Source organism: Oryctolagus cuniculus, chromosome 18, assembly GCF_964237555.1.
Source record: "Oryctolagus cuniculus chromosome 18, mOryCun1.1, whole genome shotgun sequence".
NCBI lineage: Eukaryota > Metazoa > Chordata > Mammalia > Lagomorpha > Leporidae > Oryctolagus > Oryctolagus cuniculus.
This window is the reverse complement of record NC_091449.1, coordinates 67706956-67734695: the sequence shown is the minus strand read 5'-3', so window position 1 is coordinate 67734695 and position 27740 is coordinate 67706956. Positions and strand designations below refer to the sequence as shown.

General features: G+C 61.3%; 1 protein-coding gene across 9 annotated transcripts in view; it reads left to right on the top strand.

Moving 5' to 3' along the window:
* C18H16orf95 (chromosome 18 C16orf95 homolog) overlaps positions 1-27740 on the top strand; it is a 138107-nt gene that overhangs the window by 98312 nt on the left and 12055 nt on the right. For 8 of the 9 annotated variants that reach the window (XM_070061876.1, XM_070061874.1, XM_070061878.1 and 5 more), the window contains one exon: positions 1961-6953. The exons of the other annotated variant lie outside the window; for it this stretch is intronic. In XM_070061876.1, the coding sequence (XP_069917977.1) occupies positions 1961-2298 (338 nt within the window). In that variant the 3' untranslated portion in view covers positions 2299-6953. Of the gene's footprint in view, positions 1-1960; positions 6954-27740 lie in introns of those variants that run through there. 9 annotated transcript variants of the gene reach the window in all.

Sequence of the window (27740 nt, the reverse complement as noted above, 5' to 3'; positions counted from 1 at the left end):
TTGGTGATGGTGATGGTAGTGATGATGGTGATGTGACTGGTGATGGTGGCATTGGTGATGTGATGATGATGGTGATGGCAGTGGTGATGATGGTGATGTGATGGTGATTGTGATGGTAGTGGTGGTGATGGTTGTAGCAATGGTGATGACGGCGATGGTGGTGGTGACAGTGATGGTGGTGATGATGATGATGGCATTGGTAATGGTGGTAATGATGATGGTGATGGCGGTGGTGATGACGGTGATGGTGGTGGTGGTGACAGTGGTGGTGACGGTGATGCGGTGGTGATGTGATGGTGATTGTGATAGTAGTGGTGGTGATGGTTGTAGCAATGGTGATGACGGCGATGGTAGTGGTGTGGTGATGTGTTTATGATGGTGGTGGTGACAGTGGTGGTGATGATGATGATGGTGTTGGCAATGGTGGTAATGATGATGGTGATGGCAGTGGTGGTGACAGTGGTGGTGACGGTGATGTGGTAGTGGTGATGATGGCATTGGCAATGGTGGTATTGATGACGGTGATGGTGGTGGTGGTGACAGTGATGTGGTGGTGATGATGATGGCGTTGGCAAAGGTGGTGATGATGGTGATGGTGGTGGTGATGATGATGGTATTGGTAATGGTGGTATTGATGATGGTGATGGTGGTGATGGTGGTGGTGATGATGATGGTATTGGTAATGGTGGTATTGATGATGGTGATGGTGGTGATGGTGGTGATGATGATGGTATTGGTAATGGTGGTAATAAAGATGGTGACGGTGGTGGTGATGACAGTGGTGGTGACGGTGATGGTGGTGGTGATGATGATGGCGTTGGCAGTGGTGGTAATGATGATGGTGATGGTAGTGGTGTGGTGATGTGTTTATGACAGTGGTGGTGACGGTGATGGTGGTGGTGGTGATGATGGCGTTGATAATGAAGATGGTGATGACGGTGGTGGTGATGGTGATGGTGGTGGTGGTGATGATGGCGTTGGCAATGGTGGTAATGAAGATGGTGACGGTGGTGGTGATGACGGTGGTGGTGACGGTGATGGTGGTGGTGATGATGATAAGTGTTTGTTGGGGTCTGCAGTCTGGAGACTAAGGCGGCTGCTTTCCAGGACCGCCCCCTAGGAACCAGCACTCCCAGGTGTTCCCTGTGCTTCACGGAGATTTTGACACTGACCAGTCACTCCCTGGGACTCAGTCTTGCCGTATTCTCAGAATCTCCCAATTTATCAGGGTTTCTGTCTTGGCATTGAGAAATGCCACGCTGGTAAGCTAGTCTCGATTATCCCTCAGACATTCTAATGTGTGGACTTGCATATTTAACTATGTAATGTATCTGGACTTTGCTTCTAAGAAATTTATTTATTTAAGAAACAGAGACACATGCCGAGATCAGAGAGAGAGAGAGGTCCTCTTGGCTGGTTCTCTCCCCAGATTCCCACCGTGCTGGGGCGGGCCTGGGGCCTAGGCCAGGAGTGAGGATCGCAGTCCACGTTCCCAAGGCTGCACGGGCAGGAAACTGGGGAGAGGCGTAGCTGCAGGCTGCACCCGAGCCCACCCCCGTGACAGGTGTCTGCTCTGCGAGGTCCAGTGGCTGCCCCTGGAGTTGACGTCTGTGTCGGAGGCGAGGCAGGGCTTCCGCTTTCGTTACTGGGTGATGGAATTCCTACCGCTCTGCTGCTTGCTGAAGTCCTTCGGTTCTGTTGGTTGGTTGGAAGGATTTTCCAGGTTTTAGGTCTCGTTCTGCCATCTGGAAGATGAATCCCGCAGCAGGAGAATCGGGAGTGTGTTGTTCACCTTTCAGCGTCCCCGCAGACACGGTGTCAGCTGCTGGAGTATCGACTGTCCCCCATCCCGCCTCCGTCCCAGGCTCCCCGTGTGCCCTGCCGCCCGGTCTGAGCGCCTGTGCCTTGCTCAGCCGGGGCGTTGTTCTACGGTCCTCCCCTCGCTCTCTGCCCTCCTTAGGAGCCTCACTGAACGGTTGTCCATACTTCTCGTCTCTTCTTCGCGGTTTCCGCCTCTGCTCCTGTGTGATCTCTCAGCTCCGCCTCCTTCACGAACCCGCTCCTTTGCCGGGTCCAACGTGCTTGGCCAGCGGCTCAGGAACGCTCACGGGCACGGGCTTGACATGTAAGTGGAGAAACGTCAGCGCAGGGCAGAACGCGGAGCCAGACGTGGCTCGGAAGAAGCCGAGTCCTGGCGAGGTGGGCTGGACCCCGGCGCAGTCTCTCCTGAGCGGCACCTGGGTCACTCCGACAGTTCCCAGATTGAATGGCAAAACCAGGGATTCACTTTTCATGTAGAGCCCTTTGGGATTGTAGGGCCGTGGCTCAGAACACTGCTGTGTTTGAGCAGGGAGTTTTCCTGGGAACGTTCGTTGACACAAGCGCTCGCCTTGGGTTAAACCATCGGATGTCAACTTGAGCGACATTCTGGGACCCGGGATTCCTGCTCTGGGGACTCAGACACACGCCCGGTACTGGACGACTGCAGGATCCGAGCCTTTGGGCTCTGCTGTGTCGCCGGCCTGAGTGACAGCTCTGCCGTGAGTGTAACTTCGCTCATCTGCCTGAGCCGTCGCCCCTGGGGGTGGCTGTGGCCGTGGACGTAACAGGGGGCAGTGTGCTTTGCAGACCGACTGTAGGTGGCCGTTGGGAAGGAACCTCCATCAGATGCTGGTGTCCGGTGCAGGCTGTTGATCCCAAATGCCGAGGGAGGGCGTCTGGAATCCCTGGCCTTTGGAGCTCCTCCGAGGTTCTGTGCACTTCGCTCGTGAGTGGGAGCGCCGACCCTGTTTCTCCCGTGAGTGGAGGGTGTGGGAGAGGCTCCCACGCCTCCCAGCCTGGGTCCTGCCCCGCGTCCACGCATCCTGGCGACTGGCGTTTGATGCGTGCTCCCTGCAGAGCTGCGGCCGTCACCGTTTCAGATGAGAAACTGAAGGCTGGGGGGCGGCGGTGGGAGAGCATTGCTCTGGGTTTCGCGGCGTGGAGGGGCAGAGCTGGAGTGGGTCCTTCTCTCTGACCCAGGGCTGTGTTCTGTGTAGGGCACCACCCTGCTTTAGACCGGGTTTTTATTTTCAGCCAGCCAACTGGTCAGCTAACCCATGAGTGACTAAACCCCTTCCACGCAACCCACAGCAGGCAGCCAACAATCGGCCAGCGACGCACCCACTAACCAGCTGCATGTGGTCTGCCCAGCGCTGGGTGCTGGGGGCAGAGCACACGTTCTGTCCGGGGAGAGCCCAGTGGGGGGCGCAAGGGCAGCCGTCCTGCCCCGAACACCTCATTTTGCTGCTCAGCTGGGCGGTGACTTGGGCAGGAGTTGTCTTTGTGCCCCTTGTGCCCAGCACAGGTTGTCTGGGAGGGAGTGGGCGGGCTCAGTAGCTCGTCGCTGATGTGTTGTCACACACGCACACACACACACACACACACCCCGTACCTTCAGACTCACACACGTGCATCCACCCCACCTGCTCACATGCACATGCAGCTGCCCCACACTCAATCACACACACGTAACCACCCCAGACTCACACTCACACATGTGCCTCCACCCCACACTCGTCCATCCCACACGTGCACACACGCATCTGCTCACGCTCTCACATACTCTGACAGCTCCACGTCACACTCACACACTCACTTCCTCACAGTCCACCCACACCCAGTACTGACACTCCCACATGCTCTGACACACTCATTCACACGCATTCTCATGCTCTGACACACGTGCTCACACACTCTGGCACGCTTGTTCACATGCACCCTCACATGCTCTTACACTCATTCACACACACTCACATGCTCTGACACTCATTCACACGCACTCTCACCTACTGATACACTTGTTCACACATACTCACGTGCTCTGCCACACTCACTCACATCCTCTCACATCCTCTGTTCACATGTACTCTCATACTCTGACATGCTCACATCACACTCGCCTGCTCTGACACACTTACACACTCACACCCTCTGACACACTTGTTTACACACACTCACATACTTTGACAGGCTCACATACTTTGGCATTCACACGTTCTCACATGCTCTGACACGCTTGTTCACATGCACTCACATGCTCTGACATGCTCACATTCACACTCCCACATGCTCTGACACGCTTGTTTACTCTCACATGCTCTGACACGCTCGCTTATACTCACATGCTCTGACACGCTCGCTCAGATTCACACACTCTCACATGCTCTGACACGCTTGTTCACACACACTCACATGCTCTGACACGCTCGCTCAGATTCACACTCTCACATACTCTGGTGCGCTCACACTCACTCCCTCCCCCTCACACACCACCTTCCCTTCCCCCGCAAGTGCGAGGCATGGTGTGTGGCACAGGTCGTGTGCGATGAGGGGAGGACCCAGACGCGGGCTGCCCGGGGCCCGGGGCTCGGTGCTCGGTGCTCGGTGCTGTACCACTGCTGGCCGGCCCTGTGCCTCGGGTGCCCGAGCAGACAAACCCCACAGCGTGCTGCCTGCCGCGGGCAGCTTCCCCGGGCCCTGCTGAGGGTGGGCAGTTGACCTGGCGGAAGTGCCTGGGTGGGGGTGAGCTGGGGTGGCCTGGGCTTGCCCTGCTCCTGGCCCTGGCCCCCCTGTTTCATGGACAAGGCCGCAGAGGTCGCCCCTCTACCTCTGCCGACCCCTTCCCACCCTGGTGTCTCCGGTCGCCTCCGACGGCTCATAAACGCCGTGTTCCCGTTTTCCAGCCCGCGGTCCAGCTTCCTCTGGGGCCTGCCCCCTCTGCCTGGGCGCCGGTGCCCTGCGACTTCTCTGAAACACGCGGGAGCCCTCCCCGAGGCAGCCCCGCAGACGTGCGCCCGCGCTGCCGGGAAGTGCTCCTGCTCCCGCCCGGGCTCCAGGCCCCGCGGCTCGCAGGCTGCTCGGAAATTGGGTAAGTGTTTTCTTACCCAAACTTGAGTAACCGCCGCTGAAATGCAGGGTTGGAAAGTCTGGGCTCTGCGCAGACCACACAGTGACTCGCCCAGTGAAACTCAATGCTGCGGGCTGTCAGTCTGACCTCAGGCTCCCCTGCGGGAGGCGGCTCTGCAGGAGCGCGGTGTCTTTCCGTCCGTCCGCAGGGGTTTTACGAGCTGGCTGCAGGCTGAGGGGTGGCGGAGCCGCTCGGGCCTCGGCCTCGGCCCGGACACACCGCCTGCGTGTCTGGTGGTGGCTGCAGCCGGTGAGGCCGCGTCCCGGCCGCGCGTGGGAGGCCGCTCCGCTCCGGCGTGGCCCACTCTTACTCAGCCTCTCTCACTGGCCAGGCCAGGACAAGTCAGAAGCGCCGCTGGCGTCCGCGTTCTCAAAGAACAGAGCGGACATTGTCCTGCCGTCGGCGCCGGGGGCCCGCCTGCTCGCTGACCACACAGATGGCTCTGCTCGGCCTCCCGGGACGCTCCCGGGCCGGCAGATGTGTGCTCTCTGCATTCTCGGGCCTGTTGCCCCCAGCCTCACTGAACAGAAGGGCAGAGTAGGTGTGGGCCAGACACGTGTGCTTGCGTGGGCACACCCACGTGTGCAGGAGGTGTGCGTACCCTGGGCACGTTTTGGTTTCTTGGAGCTGAAAGGCCCTGCTGAGTAGCTGCCGTCTCTGCCCCTGGGTTGTCTGTGGGGCGTCTGGGTGGACGCGTCTCTCGGGGTGTGGGTCACATTTCGTGCCTGTAAGACGAGTCTCACCTCTCAGGTGCCCCCTACCTGTTCACGGGGCGACGCCCATCTTCCTGTTCTGTCCCCGGGGGCCCGGCCCCTCCTGCCTGAACTTCCAGTTTGCAGTTGACGGTGGCTGTACCCATCAGTTTCTAGACTGGAGAGGACCCAGGGCCCCAAGGGCCATGTGGAGACACCTCCTGGGGTGAGGCTGAGGGTCATCCGGGGTGACCCTTCCTAGGCTGTGGGTCAGCTGTGAGTTAAGCCCAGAGAGCCCCCCGACTCCCGGCCTGGAGAGCGGCGTGTGCTCTGAGGGCCTGCCTGTTCAGCCAGGAGGGCCCCTGGGAGGCGCAGGAGGCGCTGGCTCCCTCCCTCCCCCAGCTGTGATCAGAGAAGTGGGGTCTCAGCTGTGGGCTTGGGGGTAGGGGGTAGGTCTGGAAGCCTTGAGATGGAGGGAGGGAGGGACACCTTCTCCTCTGCTCTGCACCCGGGCGAGCGCTCTGGGAACAGGCCTGAGACAGTCTGATGGCGAATGAGGGAGTTTGGGATCAATGCCCGTAAGAGGAGGGCAGCAGACACAGGATTGGGTGGACAGAGAAGGGGAGCTGTGGCGTGGTCGGCTGGGCCCCCAGACACCCTGCCTCTCCTCACTGGGTGTGGCTGCTCCAGGAAGGCCGTGGCAGGCCGGGCAGCTCTCTGCAGACCTGATGAGCGGACGCCAGCCGCGGATGGCGGGACCCGGGAGGTGTTCTCCAGCCTCGGCACCTGGGGCGAGTCATAACCGCTGCTTCGTGCAACGGACGCTGGAGCCCCTTCAGCCAGGAGAGCTCCAGGCGAGCTGGGATTAAGCGAGATGACGCTCACTTGCGACTGAGCCCCACACCCCGTCCCCACGGCCGCCTCTGGTGCTGCCGGGCCTGCGGTGGAGCTGCGCTGCCCGGGTTTCCGTGCGTTGTTCCAGGTCCCCGGAGGCAGGTGTCAGACAGGTGCTACTGCTGCGCGTGCACATCCCGGCCCACCTGCTGCCGCCCTCGGCAAGCCACACCGCCCCGCAGGGTTCCAAACCCAAGGCCGGAGGTGAGCAGCTGCAGGAGGCGGATGGGGAACGGCCGTCGGAGCTCTGCCCTGCTCATATGCTGCTGCTGCTGCTTCTTTAAAGGTTATTTTATTTATTTGAAAGGCAGTGTTAGAGAGAGAGAGGCAGAGGCAAAGGCAGAGGTGGTGGTGGGGGGAGGTCTTCCATCCACTAGTTCACTCCCCAGATGGCTGCAATGGCTGGAGCTGTGCTGATCTGAAGCCAGGAGCCAGGAGCTTCTTCCAGGTCTCCCCCGAGGGTGCAGGGGCCCAAGGACTTGGGCATCTTCCACTGCTTTCCCAGGCCACAGCAGAGAGCTGATTGGAAGTGGAGCGGCCAGGACTTGAACTGGCGCCCATATGGGATGCCAGCACTGCAGGCGGTGGTTTTTTTACCCACTACACCACAGTGCCAGCCCCTTCATATTCTTCTTACCAGCTGGCTGCCCTCCTGCCTGCAGACCCAACACCAGACACAGCCGCTGCCTTCCATGGACCGCGTAAGAAGCTCCCACGGCTGTGCAGTGTGGAGTGCGTACAGTGGGGCCCTCTGCCTTCCATGGACCGCGTAAGAAGCTCCCACGGCTGTGCAGTGTGGAGCGCGTACAGTGGGGCCCTCTGTCTTCCCAGTTTCCACTTCTGTGATCGAAGGCCTAACGGATACAGGATCACCATCACCATCACCATCACCCATGCCCACCGTCTCCACCGTCTCCGCCTCTCCGTCTTGACTATCCTCAGCACCATATACCTTCATCATCACCATCCACCATTCTCCTCCTCCTCACTGCCGTCAGTATCGCCGCGGGCACCACCATTGTGACCATCACCAGCATCACCCCCCATCACCATCCTCACTGCCGTCAGTATCGCCGCGGGCATCACCGTCGTGGCGTCACCAGTGTCACCCCCCCCATCGCCTTCCTCACTGCCGTCAGTATCGCCGCGGGCATCACCGTCATGGCCGACACCAGTGTCACCCCCCATCACCATCCTCACTGCCGTCAGTATCGCCGCGGGCATCACCATCGTGACGTCACCAGTGTCACCCCCCCCCCATCGCCTTCCTCACTGCCGTCAGTATCGCCGCGGGCATCACCGTCATGGCCGACACCAGTGTCACCCCCCATCACCATCCTCACTGCCGTCAGTATCGCCGCGGGCATCACCATCGTGACGTCACCAGCGTCACCCCCCCATCGCCATCCTCACTGCCGCCCCTTCCACACCGCGGGCATCACCGTCGTGGCCGACACCAGCGTCACCCCCCATCGCCTTCCTCACTGCTGTGAGCATGACTGGGCTCGCTGTCCCCGTCGTGACCACGCTCGTCACTGTCACCGCAGCACGGTCAGGGAAGACGGGTCAGACACTGTGCACGGGGAGAAGGGAGTCGGGGCAGGCTGAGTGACAGGGTGCGTTCACAGAAGCTGCCTGCCGCGTAGCGCCAGCGGTGGTCAGGAACTCAGGCACCCATGCAGCCGGCAGCACATGCGTGGCTGGAATCTGAGGTGCGAGGAGACGCAGGGCGGTGACTCCGCTGAGCTCCCGGGAGCAGTCGCACCCGGATTCCTGCACAACAAGGTGCAGGCCGAACGGGAAGCCCCGGCGCTGCGAACCCAGCCTGCACCTCCTGGCCTAGGAGGTTGTGTTTTCATTCGCAGCGGTGTTGCTGTTCCCGGGCAAGGCGATGGAGAGAGGCCCCGGCCGGGTGGGGAGGCTGTGCTGTGCGTGGGGGCTGTGGCTCCGATGCAGGTTTGAGTCCAGCGAAGCAGCGTGGGCCAAGTTGGTCAGCGTCTGTGAGCTGCGGTCCCTGCATCTGAATGGGCCCCACGTTGGTCCCTACCTCACTCACTGCGTTTGGCTGCCCTGAACTGAAGGAGACGGAGCGTGGACTGCACTCAGCTCCCTGGCTGTCCCAGGCACCAGTGCCCAGGCAGTGCTCACTGCCACCGTCGTCGGTTTCGGAGGCCACATCCCATCTCCTTACGCTCGCCGCACTCACGCACCCCCTGGTCAGGTCCCGGGCTCCTGTGATCAGCCTGACCCTGGGAACGACCTCTTGGCGGAGCGTTCTGGAGAAAACCACTTCCTTCCCCCTCCAGGACGAAGGTGCCTGGTGACATCAGCCCAGAAGAATGAGCTCAACCCCAGGACTCTCAGGGGCGCACTCTGACCCGGCAGTTGGCTGGCTCGGGGCTGTTGAGTAACCAGACCCACCCGGCATACCTTGCCTGCGGGCCACCCAGTCTTTCCTCTTCCCCACTGGAAGCCCTTGGTTGCATCTCCACAGTCGTGGGTGGGCTTCCTCCCGTTGGGCTGCCCACACTGGGCAGTTCCTCCCCTCAGTCTTAACCCTTTCCTGTAATGCACGAACCAAGTCCATGCACAGCTGCAGGGGTTCTGCGCCTGACTCCTGGGGTCCCGGTGGGATGGTCAGGTTCCTCGGCTCTTGCCGGGGCTGCCACAGGAAATAGTCAGGCTTCTGAGTGCAAGAGCCTCGCTGGTTTATTGCAAGCCCCCCTAAACGCCGGTTGTATGGGTGCCCCTAGTGGACAGCCTTGCCCAAGCCTGGAGCTCCCCGTGCTGGGGACTCGTGGGGCCATCTGTTGATTTAGCCCACTCGGCACCCAGGTCTCCCTCTGTCCGCAGCACCTGGGTCTCCCTCAAGGGAACCAGTCCCAGTCCACCTGGGGCGGGCGGCTGTGCAGCCCAGGCTTAGCCCTGAGGGTGCTGCGACCTTTCCGCTCGTGGCGATTGGCCCAGAGATGTCATGTGACCCACGCGACGCCACTGCGTGCCTTCCACTGGAACACACAGAGGAGCTCTTGGGGCCGGTGCTGTGGCGCCGCGGGTTAGGGATCAGCCTGCAACACCAGCAGCGTATCCGCGTGCCAGTGTGAGTCCCAGGTGCTCCACTTCGGAGAGCAGTGGAAGGTGGCCCAAGTGCTTGGGCCCCTGCCACCCACGTGGGAGACCAGGGTGGAATTCCAGGCTCCCGGCTTTGGCCTGGCCCAGCCCTGACTGTCGCGGCCATTTGGAGGGTGAACCAGTGGATGCAAGATCTCTTTTCCTCTCTCCTTCTCTCCCTGTCTCCCTCCCCTCCCCTCCCCACCCCTCTGTCTCTGCCACTCTGCCTTTCAAATAAATAGTAAAAGATGTGTATTAACAAAAAGGAAGCTCCCTCTGTCTAGGAGGTGCTGAGCCGTGAGGGTTGGAGCGTGCAGATTCGAGAAGGTCCTTGCCACCCTGTGGGAGAGTCCATCCACCTGAGCTGTCACAGGGCAAGCAGCAGAGGGGCAGCGAGGCCTGGAGACACCGGGAGCCTCTTGGCCCGTGCTGCCTGAAGCAGGAGCCCTCCCGCTGAGAGAAACCGTGAGTCCCAGCTGGCTGGCAGGAGACAGCTTGAAATGGGCCTGTTGTTTGCAGCCTGAAACATCTTAACTAAAGCAGTCATATGTTGAGAGAAGCTTGTAGTCTACTTAGAATGGCTTAGAGGTCGGATAGACCAGTCTTGTGATGAGAGCAGACGCGGCAGCTAGCGTGTACAGAGGATGATCTGTGCCAGGAGTCATACAGGGCTTGAGGAGTCTTTCCCCCGAGTAAGTCATCGAGTGCGCCCTGCGCCGCGTCCACAGCGGTGTCTGCTGAGTCATCGTCATCACCGGTACCGATGCAGCGGTTTTCCTCCACCTCCCAGAGTCGCGGGTTGAGCTCGTACTCCCGAAGTGATCGTGTTTGGACACGAGGCTTTTGGGAGAGAAAAGGGATGACATGAGGTCAGAAGCTCCGTGATAGGCTCAGTGTCGCTGCGAGGAGAGGCACCAGAATGTTCTGTCTGCCCCACCCCCGCCCCCGCCCCCGCGTGCGCACACAGTGGGGGGGCTATTTAGTTAAAGCCAGGAATGAGCTGAGAGTCTGACACATTTCTGTTAACACTCGCCGTCTGTGGTACTGAGTTACGGCGTCCAGGGTCACTGAGGAGGTCTTTGTTAGCACTGTTACCATCACGGTCAGCTTCATCTCTGTTACCATCACCGTCAGCTTCATCTCCGTTACCATCACTGTCAGCTTTGTCACTGTCACTGTCAGCTTTGTCACCGTCACTGTCAGCTTTGTCACCGTCACTGTCATCGCCACTGTCACCGTCACCATCATCTTCATCTCCATTACTGTCACCGTCACTGTCAACGTCATCTTCATCTCCATTACCATCACTGTCAGCTTTGTCACCGTCACTGTCATCGCCACTGTCACTGTCACCATCATCTTCATCTCCATTACTGTCACCGTCACTGTCACTGTCACCATCATCTTCATCTCCATTACTGTCACTGTCACTGTCACCATCATCTTCATCTCCATTACCATCACTGGCACTGTCAACGCCACTGTCATCACTGCTGTCACTGTCATCGTCTTCATCTCCATTATCATCACTGTCACTGTCATCACCGCTGTCACCATCATCTTCATCTCCATCACCGTCACCGTCACTGTCACCATCATCTTCATCTCCATTACTGTCACCATCACTGTCATTGCCACTGTCACCGTCACCGTCTTCATCTCCATTACCGTCACCGTCACTGTCACCGTCATCTTCATCACCATCACTGTCAACGTCACTGTCACCATCATCTTCATCTCCATTACCATCACTGTCACTGTCACCATCATCTTCATCTCCATCACCGTCACCATCACTGTCACCGTCATCTTCATCTCCATTACCATCACCATCACTGTCAACGTCACCGTCACTGTCACCGTCATCTTCATCTCCATCACCGTCACCGTCACTGTCAATGTCACCACCGCCAGTGCACAGCTTCCTGTGCTTGTGCACTGGGTGTTCTGTTTGAACCCTTCCCCCCCGATGCTCCCTTGTCTGGGAGGCGGCAGAGGCTGTGGGGACAGCCAGGGCTCTGGGATTAGGCTGCCCAGCCTCACAGGCTAGGTGTTGGCTGCGGGCCCTAGGTAAGTCCTGGACTCCTTGTTGAGACCACGGGACTGAAGATGGCAGGTGGCTCAGACGCTGGCACTCCCGGCCGCCCAGCCAGGTGTGCACAGGGTCACCTGGCCAGGTGAGCACAGGTGCTTCTCTGTGATCAAGCCTATGTCCCGAGACGCGCCCCTCCCCCTGCCCTGCCGTTCCGCGCAGTACCGGAAGGCCAGCTCTGCCTGTGCCCAGCAGATCCGTCACCTCTGGTTTGAAGTTCTGTCTTTCCTCTGTGCCCCTCTCCTTCCCTTTCCCTATGAGGGCTTAGGTGCCCTGTAGCGTGAGGGATGGGGCCCCTGATCCGCTGTCCAAAATGTAGCTACGGCAGCGTTTTGGAGATTGACATGCCATTCATCGGAATGCACGAAGTTAGCCACTTCAGAGCGCGTGGTGTGCTGGACCCAGTACCTCTCGATGCTTAGCCCAAAGCGTCTTTGTCCCTGCAGAAGGAAACCTGGAGTCCCCAGTCACTGTTGCGCCGTCCTCCTGTCCCTGGTGACTGCAGCCCTCCCCATGTTTGCCCGGGCTCTTGGTTTGTGAGCTCCTGGCAGAACTTGCCCCTCTGAGTTCTCGTCAGGCGCTGGGGTGGGCGGGTTGCGCTCCCTGGGAGCAGGGACGTTCCAGGCACAGTCTGGTTTGACTGTGCGAGCAGGAAGGGACAGCTCTGCCCATTCGGCAGACCAGCAGACTGAGGCTCAGAGACGCTGGAGAGCTGCTGCTCTAGGTGACGTCCACCGAGCGCCTGCTGGGTGCCGGACGCTGTTGTAGGGACTGGTTGACATGACTCTCACCCCATCTCACTGACGAGTGGAGTTCAGGCACTGAAGGTCAGTTCCACGCGGGGGCTCAGACGGCCACCAGACGGAGACCCTGTCCCACTGAGCAGGCTGTGGGGCCGCTGTGGGGAGCAGGTGTGGGGAGATGCGTGGGGGGTGGGGAGACTTGTGGGGAGTGGGAGTGGGGAGATGGGGAGTGGGGGTGGTGAGATGTGTGGGGAGCGGGGGTGGGGAGATGCGTGGGGAACAGGTGTGGGGAGATGCTGTGGGGAGCGGGTGCGGGGAGATGCATGGGGGGTGGGGAGATGCATGGGGAGTGGGGTGGGGAGATGCGTGGGGAGCGGGCGTGGTGAGCAGGCGTGGTGAGATGCGTGGGGGGGTGGTGAGATGTGTGGGAGCAGGTGTGGGGAGCGGGCGTGGTGAGCGGGGGTGGGGAGATGCTGTGGGGAGATGCTGTGGGGAGTGGGGGTGGTGAGACCTGTGGGGAGCGGGGGTGGGGAGATGTGTGGGGGGGTGGGGAGATGTGTGGGGAGCGGGGGTGGGGAGTGGGCGTGGTGAGCGGGCGTGGTGAGCGGGCGTGGTGAGATGCGTGGGCAAGCTTGGTTTCGTTTCTGGTGCTTTCTGTGCGAGAGGAATCCCAGCTGGAGCGGGAGCCCTGGGCTCGGCGTCTGAATTGAGAAAACTGAGGTTGAGCCCTGAGTGTTCGGTCAGCGAGCATCCGGGCTCCCCTGGGTTCTGAGCGCGGGCAGTGCCGTGCGTCTCCCCCTGGCCAGCTCCTGCTCTGGGAAGCCGGGGAGATGCCCTGAGCAGCCGGCCCTGGTGCCCTGGCAGCACGCGCTCCCTGTCCGCTTGCTCCGAGGCCAACCCAGTGACTCCCCTGTCCCTGTGCATGCAGGCTCTCCCCCACCCCAGATGCACCCTTGGAAGTCGGGGGTCAGTCCCCAACCCCACCGAGGTGGGCGGAGCACGAGCTGTGAGCCGGACACGGATGTAGGTGCTGAGTTGGGGGCAGGCAGGGCAGAGCAGGGCTCCTCCCTCCTGTCCTCTGAGCAGGGCTCCGCCCTCCTGTCCTCTGAGCAGGGCTCCGCCCATCTGTCCTCTGAGTCCAGGCTCCGCCCACCTGTCCTCTGAGCAGGGCTCCTCCCTCCTGTCCTCTGAGCAGGGCTCCGCCCACCTGTCCTCTGAGCAGGGCTCCGCCCACCTGTCCTCTGAGTCCAGGCTCCGCCTTCCTGTTCTCTGAGTCCGGGCTCCGCCCACCTGTTCTCTGAGTCCAGGCTCCGCCCTCCTGTCCTCTGAGTCCAGGCTCCGCCTTCCTGTTCTCTGAGTCCGGGCTCCGCCCACCTGTTCTCTGAGTCCAGGCTCCGCCCTCCTGTTCTCTGAGCAGGGCTCCGCCCTCCTGTCCTCTGAGCAGGGCTCCGCCCACCTGTCCTCTGAGCAGGGCTCCGCCCTCCTGTCCTCTGAGCAGGGCTCCGCCCACCTGTCCTCTGAGCAGGGCTCCGCCCACCTGTCCTCTGAGTCCAGGCTCCGCCTTCCTGTTCTCTGAGTCCGGGCTCCGCCCACCTGTTCTCTGAGTCCAGGCTCCGCCCTCCTGTCCTCTGAGTCCAGGCTCCGCCTTCCTGTTCTCTGAGTCCGGGCTCCGCCCACCTGTTCTCTGAGTCCAGGCTCCGCCCTCCTGTTCTCTGAGCAGGGCTCCGCCCTCCTGTCCTCTGAGCAGGGCTCCGCCCACCTGTCCTCTGAGCAGGGCTCCGCCCTCCTGTCCTCTGAGCAGGGCTCCGCCCACCTGTCCTCTGAGCAGGGCTCCGCCCTCCTGTCCTCTGAGCAGGGCTCCGCCCTCCTGTCCTCTGAGTCCAGGCTCCGCCCTCCTGTCCTCTGAGTCCGGGCTCCGCCCACCTGTCCTCTGAGTCCAGGCTCCGCCCTCCTGTCCTCTGAGCAGGGCTCACCCAGGAAGCCCCACCGGTCGTGGTTCTCACCCGGAGAGGACAGCAAAGAGGGGGCAAAGAAACTGGAAGAAGCAGCGAGGCCCAGGGACACCAGGTGGCTGGTGGTGGGAGTCAGCGGGCAGGAAGGAGGGGCCGTCAAAGACTCTGGGAAGAGGGTACCCTGTCCTCACTCGACACAGGGCAGTGGAAGCTTGGGGAGGCACAGAAGCGAGGCCTCGGCCTGGACTTGGGTTTTACGATTCCAGATCCGGGGCATTCCGAACTGTGCTCCGAACACACGCTGTAGTCCCGGTGCAGCCCTGTTGGCTCTCGGCCCCAGGTGGGTCGTCCCAGGTGTGTGGGCCTGAGAGAGGAGCAACTGTTGGGCCACGAAGTCCTGCCTTCATTTTCTGGGCTTTCTTCTGCTCCGTGTGCCGCTGGGGTGCCCTCACCGCGCGGTCGGCATGCAGCCCGTGCCTGGCCACTGGCACCGCCACTTTTTAGAAACAGCTCTTCGTGTTTTGGTGGGATGGGAGAGGCCAGCTCTGGGTGTTGGTGGCATGAGTGACACAGGGGGCTCTTCCCCAGGTGGGTGGCAACAGGCAGGGGGATGGGCAGAGCAGGTGGGAGTAGCCGTCTGCCTGATGCTGGGTTGGCGTCTATCTCGTGGGCTGCCCGGCCTTCAGCCTGTGACCCACACCGCAGCCGCCTGGGTCTGCCTCTTGCTGATGGCAGCGCGTGGGACTTCTCGGCCTCCACAGCCGTGGGCCCCCCTCCTTCGAGCAGGTGCGCGTGGGCTCTGTGATTCCTTCCACCAGTTGTAGGTGGGGGCGCAGAGGGTGGTAAGAATGGGGAGACTTCTCACTGATGTCATAAGAGCCAAGCAGGGGATGTTGTGGGCTTTTTGGAAGGGCAGGGCGGGGGCCAGCTTCGTGTATCCAGAGCAAGATTCCAGCCCCACCAGGTGTGTCTGTGTCTCTTCTCCCATTCCTGTGTTTTGGCATCGGTCCTGTTCCTTCCCAGGACACCTGTCCCCACAGGGCTCAACCTTACTACCAGATAGGAGTCTTTTCTTCTCCAGACCCACGTGGAAAAAATCTCAGGGAAAAACATGATTGGTCTAGCTTGAGTCACATGTCCCTCCCTTGGCCAATCAGAATGGTTGGGTGTTCCTATGGCTGGCAAACCCACCGCCTGCCGGGGAGAGACCATCTCCTGGAGGAAGTCGGGAGTGGATTGCGCCAAGCAGGGAGAACTGGTGCTTGCAGTAGGAGACCACAGACCCAGTGGGCTTTGCCCAGCTAACGGCCCCTCCCCTGGCTCTCTTGCACTCTAGGTCCCATTGGGAGGGCTCCCCTGCTCACTGACGCCCGCCCACGCCTCACAGATGGAGACCCGGTGGCAGGCAGCCTGCCATTGCGGCTGTAAGGGGGCTGGCAGGAGAGCGGCTTGGGTCTGCGGGGGTGGGAGCTCACGGGGCCCAGACCTGCGTGGTGGGGTGGGAGTGAGCCGGGGGCTGACAGAGCATCTCGTGGTCACGGTGTGTGAGCTCTCGGAAGCCGTGCTGCAGGCCCCGGAGCTGCGGGAGCGGGGCTGCGGTGGGGGGGGGGGGGGCGGCGGGGGGCAGCCTCAGAGCCCCTGCTGCTGGGCACCAGGTTCTCCTCAGCAGAGACGTGGCAACAGGAGGTTCCTGGCGCTGTCCCTGGGAACAGCAAGGCCCGTGGACCTCCTGGCCCCTGGACAGGGGTGTTGGGACGTGATGGGGAAGCTTCCCCGGGGGGTCCTGGCGGAGGGACCGCCAGCACCACCCACTTGCGTTTCTGGGATGCTCGTCTCCCTCTCTTGGCTGCAGCCTGTCCCAGAGGGGCGTCCAGCGGAAGGGACCTCTGGGAAGTTGTTCAAAGCCACTCTGGGTGTGCCAGCACCGGCCACAGGACCTCATGCAGGTACTCCTGCCACTCCTGCCGGTACAGTGGAGCCACCACGCTGACCCCTGGGTGAAGCATGCAAGCCGAGATGGCTCTGCCAGGAGCCCTCCCGGGGCATGGCGCACTCTCTGTGGTCAGGCTTGGTAAGGGCTCACACGAAGTTACGGGGGGCACCGGCACCCAGAAAAAGGCACAGTCTCACTTTGGCTGGAACCCGAGCATGCTGGGGGGGGGGAGGTGGTCCCGGCTGCTTTTCCCAGTCCTGGGCCATTAGCTCTCCCTCTCCCATCGTCCCTTCCTTGGAGAGGCCCTTGAGACAGTGGCACAAACCGTCTGGCCCAGCCACGGCCACCTTGTGAGAATGGGGCTCGGGGAGCCGGCAGTCGGTGAGACCCCGGGTCCCTTCACACAGGGGTTCTCCGGCCAGTCCAGCCCAGAGCTCCCCCTTGGCTCCTGCGGGTTCCCTGATGCCAGGCTCTGTGGGGTGCAGCCCCAGCACTCAGATTCAGCAAACCCAGCAGAAATACTCAGCGAGGCTCATAGCCTGCACAGTGAGGGATGCGGGCCCACCAGGGAGCTTCCGCCCCGTCTGTGGGAAGGGCCACACCTGCAGGGGACAGAGTACGTCCGAGACACGGGAGGCAAGCCCGGGGCAGAGTCAGACCCGGCTTCAGGTCCCGCTTGCGTGATTTTGGGCAAACTGTGTCACTTCTCTGAGTACGTTCCCGTCTGCAGAATGGGGAGAGGGATCCTCCTCTCAAATGCAAACCAAACTCCCGTGGGCGTGTGCCGTCTCACTGGCAGACTGCCTGGGACTAGAGATGGGGCGACTCACCCTGCAGTGAAAGTCAGAGTTTCACAGAGAAGGAGAGGCAGAGAGAGAGAGAGAGAGAGAGAGAGAGAGAGAGAGAGAGGTCTTCCATCCACTGGTTCACTCCCCAAGGGCCGGAGCTATGCCGATCCAAAGCCAGGAGCTTCTTCCGGGTCCCCCATGGGGTGCAGGGACCAAGAGCTTGGGCCATCCTCCACTGCTTTCCCAGGCCACAGCAGAGAGCTGGATTGGAAGTGGAGCAGCCAGGACTCGAACTGGCGCCCATATGGGATGTTGGCACTGTGGGCGTGGCTCTACCCGCTGCGCCACAGTGCCGGCCCCGAAGCAAGCAGTTTTACACACTGCTGGTGGGAGGGCAAGGGGAGATCACGTCTGGGGAATACCCACTGAAATGTACGGTGCACGGTCCTACGGCCCAGGGATTCCAGCTCCAGAGATTTCTAAGAATGTATGCACACAGATGCAGTGATTACAGAGATCAATTTTGATATTGTTTGGAATAGCAGAACAAAACAGGCACATCAGGAAGCCCTTCTGTTGGTAACTGCTGGTTTAGTGGCACAGCGAGATACCATGTGACTCAACATAGAATGTTCTAGAACCATGCACGTGGACAGGAGGTGATTCCCACGGGGCGGACCCCGCGCCTGCGTTGTCCTGTTGCTGGTAGTGCAGGACGGTTCTGGTCCGCCCACCGCCCCCTCCTCAGAACCTGAGCCTTTTAATTTATCCAAAGCCACAGCCAGGGGCCTGGGGAGGGAAGTCGCCCTGGGAGGTGACCCTCACCTGTTAGGGGACGGACGGTCACTCGAGGGCAGCTCAGAGTTCCTCAGGCAAGCGGCAGGCTCGGCTCCCAGCCACCCACAGGGATAGCCCGCCTGGGGCAGGGCTTGCGTCTTGCTGTGTGTCGATTTGCTATGGTTCCTTTCCGTTTCCGGCGAGCCATGCAGATCTTCCACTGGTGGTGGTCACACGATTTCCTTTGCAGATACGTGCACGTTGGTTTAAAAAGTCATGGGTGAAGGAAGCCAGCGCAGAAGGCCACGCAGGATGCGTGGGGAATGTCCAGAGGAGGCAGATCCTGGGGTGGAGGGCAGAGGAGCCGGGCCGCGGGGGGAGGAGTGGCTCGTCTCTGGGCGGGCGGAGCTGATGGCCCCACGCCGCAGTGCACTGAATGCCGTCGGGTCGTCACTCTCCCGCGGGGATGACGGGAGCTGATGGCCCCACGCCGCAGTGCACTGAATGCCGCCGGGTCGTCACTCTCCCGCAGGGATGACGGTGAGTGTGAGATGGTGCCAGCCTGACACAGCGATGGGGGCGCTCTGCAGGCAGACGTGACCCCAGGGGCCGAGGGAATGGCCGAGCCCGGGAGGCCTCGCAGGCCGTCTCTGCCGCGTGGCTGGCCCGGGCCGCGCTGGCCTCTCGGTGCCTGGCTGTGCCTGCCCAGCTTCCTTTGATGTCAGGATCTCCTCGCGGAGCCTCTGGACTGGCAGCCTGAGCAGGGAGCCCTCTCTCCGAGGCCCTGGCCCGTCTCAAGCCAAAGGAAGTCCAGAGAAAACAAGGTTGGCTGCCAGGGAGAAGCCACGGCTGTGTTTGCCGAAGCGCCAGGCATCAAGGACGCTGTGGGCCCCGCGGCGGAAACAGCTTCCCCGAGCTCTGTGCGGCAGCGGCGGCTGTGTTGAGGCCGCTGGCCCGCGGACGCGTTTCCACTCCCTGTTTTCTCTTGGTGGGTTGGCAGGAAGGTAGTTAAATTATTAAAATGTTAATTGCCTTCCTGTGTATCGTCATCGCCTGCTGAGGACACTTTGATTCCAGGCTGGAAGGCCCTGTTGCTTCCCCTCCACGCCTTCTCTCCAGAAATGGCCCTGCTGTGCCTCTCGCGGGGCGCCTGCGCGGGGCGCGTTCTGCTTTCCTGCCGTTGACGGGGTCCGTGGGAGACACTCCCGCGGAGTTGGGAGGCTGTTCTCTCTGTTGCCCCCAGCCCTGGGACCGCGCCTCACTCCGGCTGTGGAAGGGAGCGATCTCGTGGGGGTTCCGGGTTTCTAGTGCAGACAGGAAGGACGGGGCCCGGAGGGGGCCGGCTTGCCCAGGGTCAGCCAGCAGTGGCAGTGGGGCACAGATCTGGTGTGTTCCGCGGAGGCCCGGGACACTGCCTGCCGGCTCAGCCTGCTCTGTGCGTGTCCCTCGTCCTCGGTACCCGGCAGGGCGTTGCCTCCTCCTCTCCTGGTGACCTCTGGGTCTCTGCAGCCCAGGAGGGCGGTGGCGTCGGCAGGTCTTCAAAGGCCTCCCCGAACCTTCCAGCGCGTCCTTGTGGTGCTCCGGGTTTCCACCCCGTCAAACCCTGTGGTTACAGCCTCGACCCTTTCTCGTTCTGCAGTGGGATTCTTGCAGCGTGGCTGCCGTGCCGTGACCGCGCGTGGGGGAGCGAGAGAGGGCAGTGGCTTATGTGGAATCCGCGTCTCCATCTGTGGGCTCCGCGGGTCGCCGGCCTGGGAGTCTTGGCTTCCACCCACTCAGCGTGAGCGAGTGTGGGTTTGCAAGCGGACCCTACCAGGCGGCAGGTGGTCGAGCCCCTCTTTGGATAGTGCGTCTTTTGAAACGAGGACTCGCCGGCGGCAGCCTTGGAGGAGCATCTGGGTGCTGGCGGGTGCCTTGGATCCCATGAGGTGCCCGTGAGCGCGCTGTGGTTGGCTGAGCAGCTCTCCTGGGCTTTTGAGCCGAGCACATTGTAGTCGTCCTTTGACTTGCACAGTTGTGTTGGAAGAGTCAGCGTGTGCTAAAAATCATCTAAAAGATGCTGTGCTTCTCACATCAAAGGAGCTGTGTTCCAGATTCCGAGTGAGGAGAGTACGTCAAAGCATTTCTAGGGGGCCAGCACTCTGGCGTAGCCGGTAAAGCCGCCCCCTGCAGTGCTGGCATCCCATATCAGTGCCAGTTCGAGTCCCGGCTGCTCCACTTCCGGTCCGGCTCTCTGCTGTGGCCTGGGAAAGCAGTGGAAGATGGCCCAAGTCCTTGCGCCCCTAAACCTGCGTGGGAGACCTGGAGGAGGCTCCTGGCTCCTGGCTCCGGATCCGCGCAGCTCCAGCCGTTGTGGCCATTTGGGGAGTGACCCAGTCAGTGGAAGGAAGACCTCTGCCTCGGCCTGTCTATAATTCTGCCTTTCAAATAAATCTTAAAAAAAGAAGTGACCTTAAAAAAAATTTCTAGAGAAGTGGAATCAAAGATAGGTTTGTTCTGATGCAGAACTGTTTTTGAATTTCATGTGTAATTTTTTTATAATGTTCACAGATTTCAGAAACGTTTGCCACCAAGTAAGCTCATCTCGGAGCTCCGTTTTGGTGAGCTTCAGAGGTCCGCTCACCACACAGCGAACTTTGGTCTGCAGACATCAGGACTTGCACAGGCTGTGGGCAGGACCTGGTGGGACAAGGCTACAGTGCCTGGGGCAGGATGGTGGGGAGCCCTTCCTGCACCCCTCTTACAAGTGCCAGCAGCGCCGGCAAGCAGTTCGCCCACATCTCTCTGTTTTCAAACCATGCCGAGAACTTCAGTGCGGTCTGGCCGTGGTAGGAGTGCGGGTAACAGGAGTTAGGCCCAGAACGTCAGATTCTGACTCCTGATTTTGTGGCTCAAGGACGGGGCAGGGCTCAGCTCGGTGATTCTTCTGCTCTGTGAGGCCGCTTGGTGACATGCAGCTGGTGGCGGCCGTTCTGAGGGCTCCCAGTCAGTGTCACCCACGTGCCTTGCCGCCGTGGCGTGGGGGCTGGGAGGCTGGCTCAGGGATGGTCACCTCCGGGGCTCTGTGGGGGGGCTGGCCTTCTCACATGTCGGTCAAGGCTCCTGGACTATGTCCCAGAGAAGAGGAAGAGGCTGGACGGTTTCTCAGAACCTCTCCTTGGCCGCATCGCCTGCCACCCGCTGGACAAGCAGCTGCTGGGGTCAGCCGGGATTCAGGAGGCAGAAGGAGCGGACCCTGCCCGTCCTCGAGGGGCCACGGCCTCTTCTTTTGAGCCATCTCTGTGCAGTGTGGCAGCTTTCCTCAGCGCGGCCTTTAGGGGCTGGGCCAAACACAGATGCAAATGGACTCGCTTAGCCTTTAAAGACAGAGGCAAAGACTGCACGCGGCTTTTCTGGGCCCATCCTGGGGCTCGCACCCGTGTTCTGTGTTCCAGGTGGAAAGAGCCTTCCGGTCTGTCCTGAGGCCGCAGCTTCAGCGTGCTGGGCCTGGACCAGAGAGGCGAGCCTCACTGCAGGGTGCCGACGGCACCGGGGCTCCGGGCCCAGGGAGAAGAGGTTTTCCTGGGACCCCGGGAGAGAAATACCCACACGTTCCAGAAGCCCCTTGCACCCTGTGTGTCTCTTGGGAGTCCGATGTGACTCTGGCAGGGTGAGGGCCTCCCAGGAAACCTGGGCTGACCGTGGGCCTCCCAGGCCGGAGCGGAGGAGCCCCTGGGGGAGGCTGGGAGGCCGGGCAGCTGGCGACTCTTGAGCAACAGCTGTGTGAGGTCGCGCTCACCTGCCGAGCGGCTGACCCGTCTGCAGTATACAAGCCAGTGGTTTCCTAGCGCATCCGCGGACTTGTGCAGCCGTCCCCACCGTGTAATCCTAGAGCACCAGCCCCACCCCAGAAAGACCCCCCCCCCGCCCTCCCTCTCCGCAGCCGCCGTCAACTCTGTTCCTGTGGCCTTCTCCACTGTGGACGCTCCATGAACGGAGTCAGGCACTGTGTGGCCCTCTGGGACTGGCCCCTTTCACCCAGCGTCCTGAGTCCCTTTCACCCAGCGTCCTGAGTCCCGGGCCCCTCTCTCCTTGGTCTTGGCCAAAAGGCCGAGAAGCAGTCAGGGTTCCTCTGGACACGTGGCCGCAGGGTCAGACTCCACTCCTTCTATGGCTGTCACATTGTTCCACGTGGTTGTGCCGCACTGGGTTCCTCTGTCCATGCCTCAGCGGGCTGGGATGTCCTGAGGGGTGGCCACTTGCTGGGACCCCACCGTGGGCGGGTGTGGGGAGCAACTGGGAGCAACTCGGACTAGACTAAGTTACTGGAATTAAGACTTATTCTATGCATCTGCTCTCCCACAATATGGCGCTGAGAAGGGAGAAACAGCTTCTACGCAGCTGCCTCCAGTTCAACCAATAAACAGCAGGACCTGCTCCTGATTGGAGGAGAGCAGCGTACTCGGCGTGTGGGTAGCAGAGTTAGGATTGGTGGAAGAGGACTATAAAGGAGGAGAGAGACAACATGCACCAGGAACATCTATCTGAAGGAACACCTGTGCAGCCCCCGAGGGAGCCGGCCGGCGGTGTGCCGCTCCCCTGCGGAAGTGGGGAAAGTGGCAGGGGGAACTGCCCTTCCACGGAGGTGGAAGGGACGGTAGCCAACCCAGGAAGAACCAGCAGCAAACCCGGGAAGGGCCGAGCAGACGAAAGAGCAGCGCAGGGTCCTGTGTCGTTCCTCCATGAAGACGGGGAGCGACAGGCGGGGGCATGGAGGCCGAGGTGAGAAAGAGCACCCAGTCACCCAGTCCCTGAGGCAGCCCAGCCCCAGCCTCCCGGACGCCCGTGTCGGATCCAGGAGTGCAGAGATGACGGTGCCTACACCGGTCCTTGGGGACGCCCTGTTCTCGGCCCGTGCAGCTCGCGCCCGCTCCCGTCACTCAAGGGTCAGAGCAGAGTCTCATTTCCGAGGGGGTGCGGCCCAAAGCACCGTCCACGTGTGTTACCAGTCATGCGTGTAATTATAACAGACACCCAGTGCTTACCTTCGTGTGCATTTTAAGCGAGCAGAGCCCGTTATTAAGGAAGACGTACTTGCGTCGGGCTGCTTTGAGAACTGAGAGGTGGTGAGCCAAAATGGGCTGCTTCTGTCTTCCGTCTCTACACACGCTGGTGAGCACGGCATGTGTGCACCTGCACACACATGTGCGCATGTATGCACCCGCACATGCGTGCACCCCACAGGTTAAGATCACATGGGTATAATTATGTGAGTAACAATCCGGCCAGATTTGCAAACCTAGAAAAAGCTCTTTGGGAGCCGTTGCTGGCCATGGGGCACCGAGGCCGATAGCTTAGCTCAGGGCCTGGGTGATGCGGCACAGGCCACCTGCCTCGCTGCAGGTGAGACCAGGGTCTTCTGGGAGTGGAGCGGCTTGTTCTGCCCTGTTCACCGTTGCTCACCGTCGCTCACCGTCAGCAGGCGCCGGCCCTCGGGGAGGCTCCGTCCCAGGAAGATGGTTTTGCAGCACGGGCCCCGAGCGCCCGCCGACTGGTGCTCAGTGGGCAGGAAAGCATTTCACAGTGGGCGACGGGCAGCCTCAGCCGGGGGAGAGGAACTGCTGTCCACAGGCCTGGTTAGTCTTGGGCTAAGATTTCAAAGGTCCCTGTGTGGAAATTATGAGACCACCAAAAAAGCATGCTGGGTCCAAAAATGCCTGTAAAATGTAATAATTGTTAATAACTTGGCGTCCACCTCGTCACTCCAGCAGCCTGGTTTGGCCAACGTCAAGGACAACATTGTAAGCAAATAGGAAGGCAGCGGCCTGGCCATAAAGCCGCTAACCACACCATAACTGAACATTAAATCTGAGCTTTTAATTCAATTTATAGCTTCGGTAAGGATCCTTGCACCGCCTCGGAGGGCAGGGGAGTCCGAGGTTGGTAAAACACACGTGGAGACCAAGCGCTCAGAGCCCCTGCGGGTTTTATAGTCACAGCCGCGGCCCCGAGCCCAGCCCAGCCCCGCGAGGTTGTCCGGGGCTCTCCCTGAGTGCCTGTGGCCCTGTTAGTGGGGAGCCGCGTGCTGGGGGTCGGGGTGCCCGTGACCCGGCAGTGGGCGGTGCTGCGCTGACCTGGCCTCAGCCCCTCCTGGGTGGGCCTGCCGGTGCCAGTCGGTGTCGGCTTTTGCTGTAGGTGGATGTCAGCCCCGACCTCCGAGCCTCCCCGGCAGAGCCCACACGGAGTGACACGGCTCTCATGGCGGTGTGGGCCGCCTCCAGGCACGGTTTTCCCTGGGGCCCTCAGTGGAGCCGCCTGCTCCCCGGCCCAGGCAGCTGCAGTAAACTTGTGTTTCACAAACCTTTCATTTGCTTCTTTCTAGTCCATACAAATTACATGTTTATGGCAGAAAATGTGGACGACTCAGAACACGATCTCTAAGAAAATAAAAGTCACGTGTGGCTCCAACACTTCAGACTGAATCCTGTGAGCGTCTTGGTCGCTGGACGTTCATTCGTCTCCAGGAGCAGAATCCTTGCCCCCCACAGCCAGTGCTGCCCGCCCCCCCATTCAAGCTCTGTGGGGGGCCGTGCCACGTGCTCGCGGGAGGGCCGGCTGCGTGGCCGCGGGACCTCGGCCTGGGCTGTGTTTCCACGGACTCGCTGCCGGCTTCGGGTTGACCAGGGAGCGTAGGAGGAGGTTGGCACCTGGGCCCAGTCTGCCTGATTCCAGAGGCGGCCCGTGCCTGCGCTCTGCCAGACCTGGAGCTGTCTTCTTGCCCCCCCAGCAGCCCTCAGTGGAGACCCTGCACCTTCCCCACCCCACAGTCCATCTCAGGTCCGTCACGAGGTCTCCCCACGCTGCTGCGCCACCGGGGCTGTGCCAACGCCCCTCCCTGGCCCCCCGTCATGTCCTCTGAGGATGCTGCTCGGGGCAGCCAGGTGACCACTTGCGACCCCCAGACCTCCTACCTTGGTGGGTGGGGGGTTTCTGTGGCTTCGTCTCATCCTTAGGAGGCCAGCCCAAGCCCCAGCAGTCCCCCAAGTGTCGTCTGCGCCTTCCTCCCTCCCTCCCTCCCTCGTCAGCCTCTCCCACCTGGGCTTCCACGCCCTGTCCTCCGCCTGGGTGCTGCCTGCTGTATCCCTGCCCCCCTGGCTTCCCTGACCGCCCAGCCAGGGCGGGTCCTCCCCTTTCTTGGAGCTGTCTCTGTCTTCGCATCCTGTCCAGTGCCTGACCAGCACCTGTCATGACTTGCACGGCACAACTCTGGCTGTTGCAGCCAATTTGGGAGTGAACCATCGGATGGAAACCCCCCCCCCTCCTCTCTTTGTAATCTGACTTTCAAATTAATACATAAATCTTAAAAAAGAATTTATTTATTTGAGAAGTAGAGGTTACAGAGAGAGGGGGACACACACACACACTCACACAGATCTTCGATCCACTAGTCCACTCCCTAAATGGCCACAGCAGGTTGGGGCTGGGCCAGACAGAGCCAGGAGCTTCATCAGGGTCTCCTGTGTGTGTGCAGGGCCCAAGCACTTGGGCCGTCTTCTGCGGCTTTCCCAGGTGTGTTAGCAGGGAGCTGGATCAGAAGTGGAGCGGCGGTGACTAGAACCGGCGCCCTCATGGGATGCCAGCGCTGCAGGCTGTGGTTAACCCACTGCACCGTAGCGCCGGCCCCAGTTGGGCGGATCTTTGAGTCTGGTTCTTTCCTGGAGTAGTCTCATTGCAACTGGAGAGGAAAACGCTTGGATGTCCCCTCAGACTCGCACCTGGGGCCTCACTTCTCACGTGTGGCAGTTTACTTGGGCCTTCCCGGTGTCACTACCAAGTGTCTCCTGATTGGTGGACGTCAGATGGTGCGGTTGGCTGGGTGTTCAGTACCTGTGGCCCAAGTGCGCCCCCTGCAGTCTCCAGGTCTCTGGGGCCTTGCACGTGCTCGCCGTGGGGTCTGGCTTTGGGCCGGGCCTCCTTGGGAACGCCTGTTAGTCCCAACTCTGCTCTCCCAGGGCGTCGGCTGGAATCCCCGCTGCCAGGGTGCCCCCCCACCCCGCCCCGAGCCCACCACCGGTGTGTGTCCCTGGAAAAGTGTTCTCTTCAGAGGAGGTGCCAACCTTCGGCCACGGCTTCATGTCCCCCAGCAAATCCGTGTCTAGTTAAGGACCCAGGAGAAGTCTACAGAAGCCTGGGCACAGACGTTCACAGCAACGTGACTCCCGCAGCCCCAAGGCAGACGCGCCGCGCAGCTGTCAGCAGGTGCATCCAGGTGCTGGGGCTGGCTCACGCTTCGGCGCCGGTGCCGTGCTCTAAGGGACGGGCCTTTAGGAGCAGATTAAGCTCTCGGGGTGGAAGAGCGTCTTGGGGCGAGGTTGGAGGCGTGCTGTGCGCCTGCGCTCGCCCCTTCTGTCCCTCCTGTCCTGTGAGGGCGGCGTTCAAGGCGCCATCTTGGAAGCAGAGTCTGAGCCCTCAGCAGGCACAGAATCGACTGGCTTCGCGTTCCTGCATGCCCACCCTCTCGCGCCGCGTGGATCCGTGTCTGTTCTGCTCAGTGCAGCCGTTTGGTTATACCAGCAGGAGCAGGCTGAGGTGCCGCCTTGTGAAATGTGACCCAGCCACGACAGGCTGTGACACTGACCCACGCCACTGCACGGATGAACTTGAGTGCCTGCGGATGAGGAAGCTGGACACACATGATTCTGGCTCTGTGAGAGGCCAGCTTACAGATCCGGAGAGAAGGAAGGGAGACGAGCGGGCGCTGGGGGAGGGGAGTGACAGTGGGTGCGGGCCTTCCTCCTGGGCGGTGATAATGGTTGCACGGTTTCTAAGTCTGCTAAAAACCGCGGCAGCCAAGGCTGGGCTGGGCCGATGTCAGGAGCCAAGAGCTCCATCTGGGTCTCTGGTGTGGGTGGCAGGGGCCCAAGCACTGCCCTCCAGGGTGCATGAACAGGGAGCTGGATTGGAAGTGGAGCAGCTGGGCCTTGGGCTGACGTGCAAATATGGGATGTGGGTGTCCCAAGCAGTGGCTTAACCCACTGCACCACGGCACGCGCCCCAATCGCGTATTTTAAAAGGGCAAATTTTACGGTGTGTGAGTCTCATGTCCACAAAAAAGAAGGAATTCACTTCTTCATGTTCTTTCTCCTGTCCCGGCTGTCTCACCCTGCTCCTCGCTGGGCGGCATGAGGACCTAGCGTCATGGTCCCCAGACTCCAGGGGCCTCCCTCCCCCAGGACCCAGCGGCCCGCGCCGGTCCTGCCTCCCGCGCCCGTGGCTGTGTGACCGGGAGGACAGAGAGACAGAAACCTCCTTGCTGCACTCACACGCGTTCTCAGCGAAGCCCAACGTCGCTCAGCGCCCTGCGTCCCAGTCGTGGGCTCCGCCCCTGCGGAGGGCCTGTGGCCTCCGTCCCTCCCCACGCCCGGCACCCGGCTGGGTGGTCCTGCAGGCACCTGGAGGGCGCGCAGGGAGCGCCTGCTGCTGCCCCCGGGCCTGTCCTCCCAGAGCTCCCGTCTGGGATCATGGCTTCTATGGAAAGCGAGGTCGGGGCTGCGTTCCGGCCACGAGCCCCGCCCAGCGCCCGGCTCGCAGGGTCCCAGGGATTCTGAGAAGGGACTCCTGTGGGTGGGGAGGCGGGGGAGGCTGGCTTTGTCTGCTCAGACACGGTCAGTCCTGAGGCCCCCGACTCTGGGGGGCGTGGAGCAGAGAAAGCAGCCGGCCTGGGCGTTCCGAGGCCCAGTCTGAGCAGAGTGGCCCAGGCAGCAGGAGGCTGAGGGACGACAGTCAAAGGACGTGACGAGCGCTCATGCCGGCCTGGTGCAGGCCCTCCGC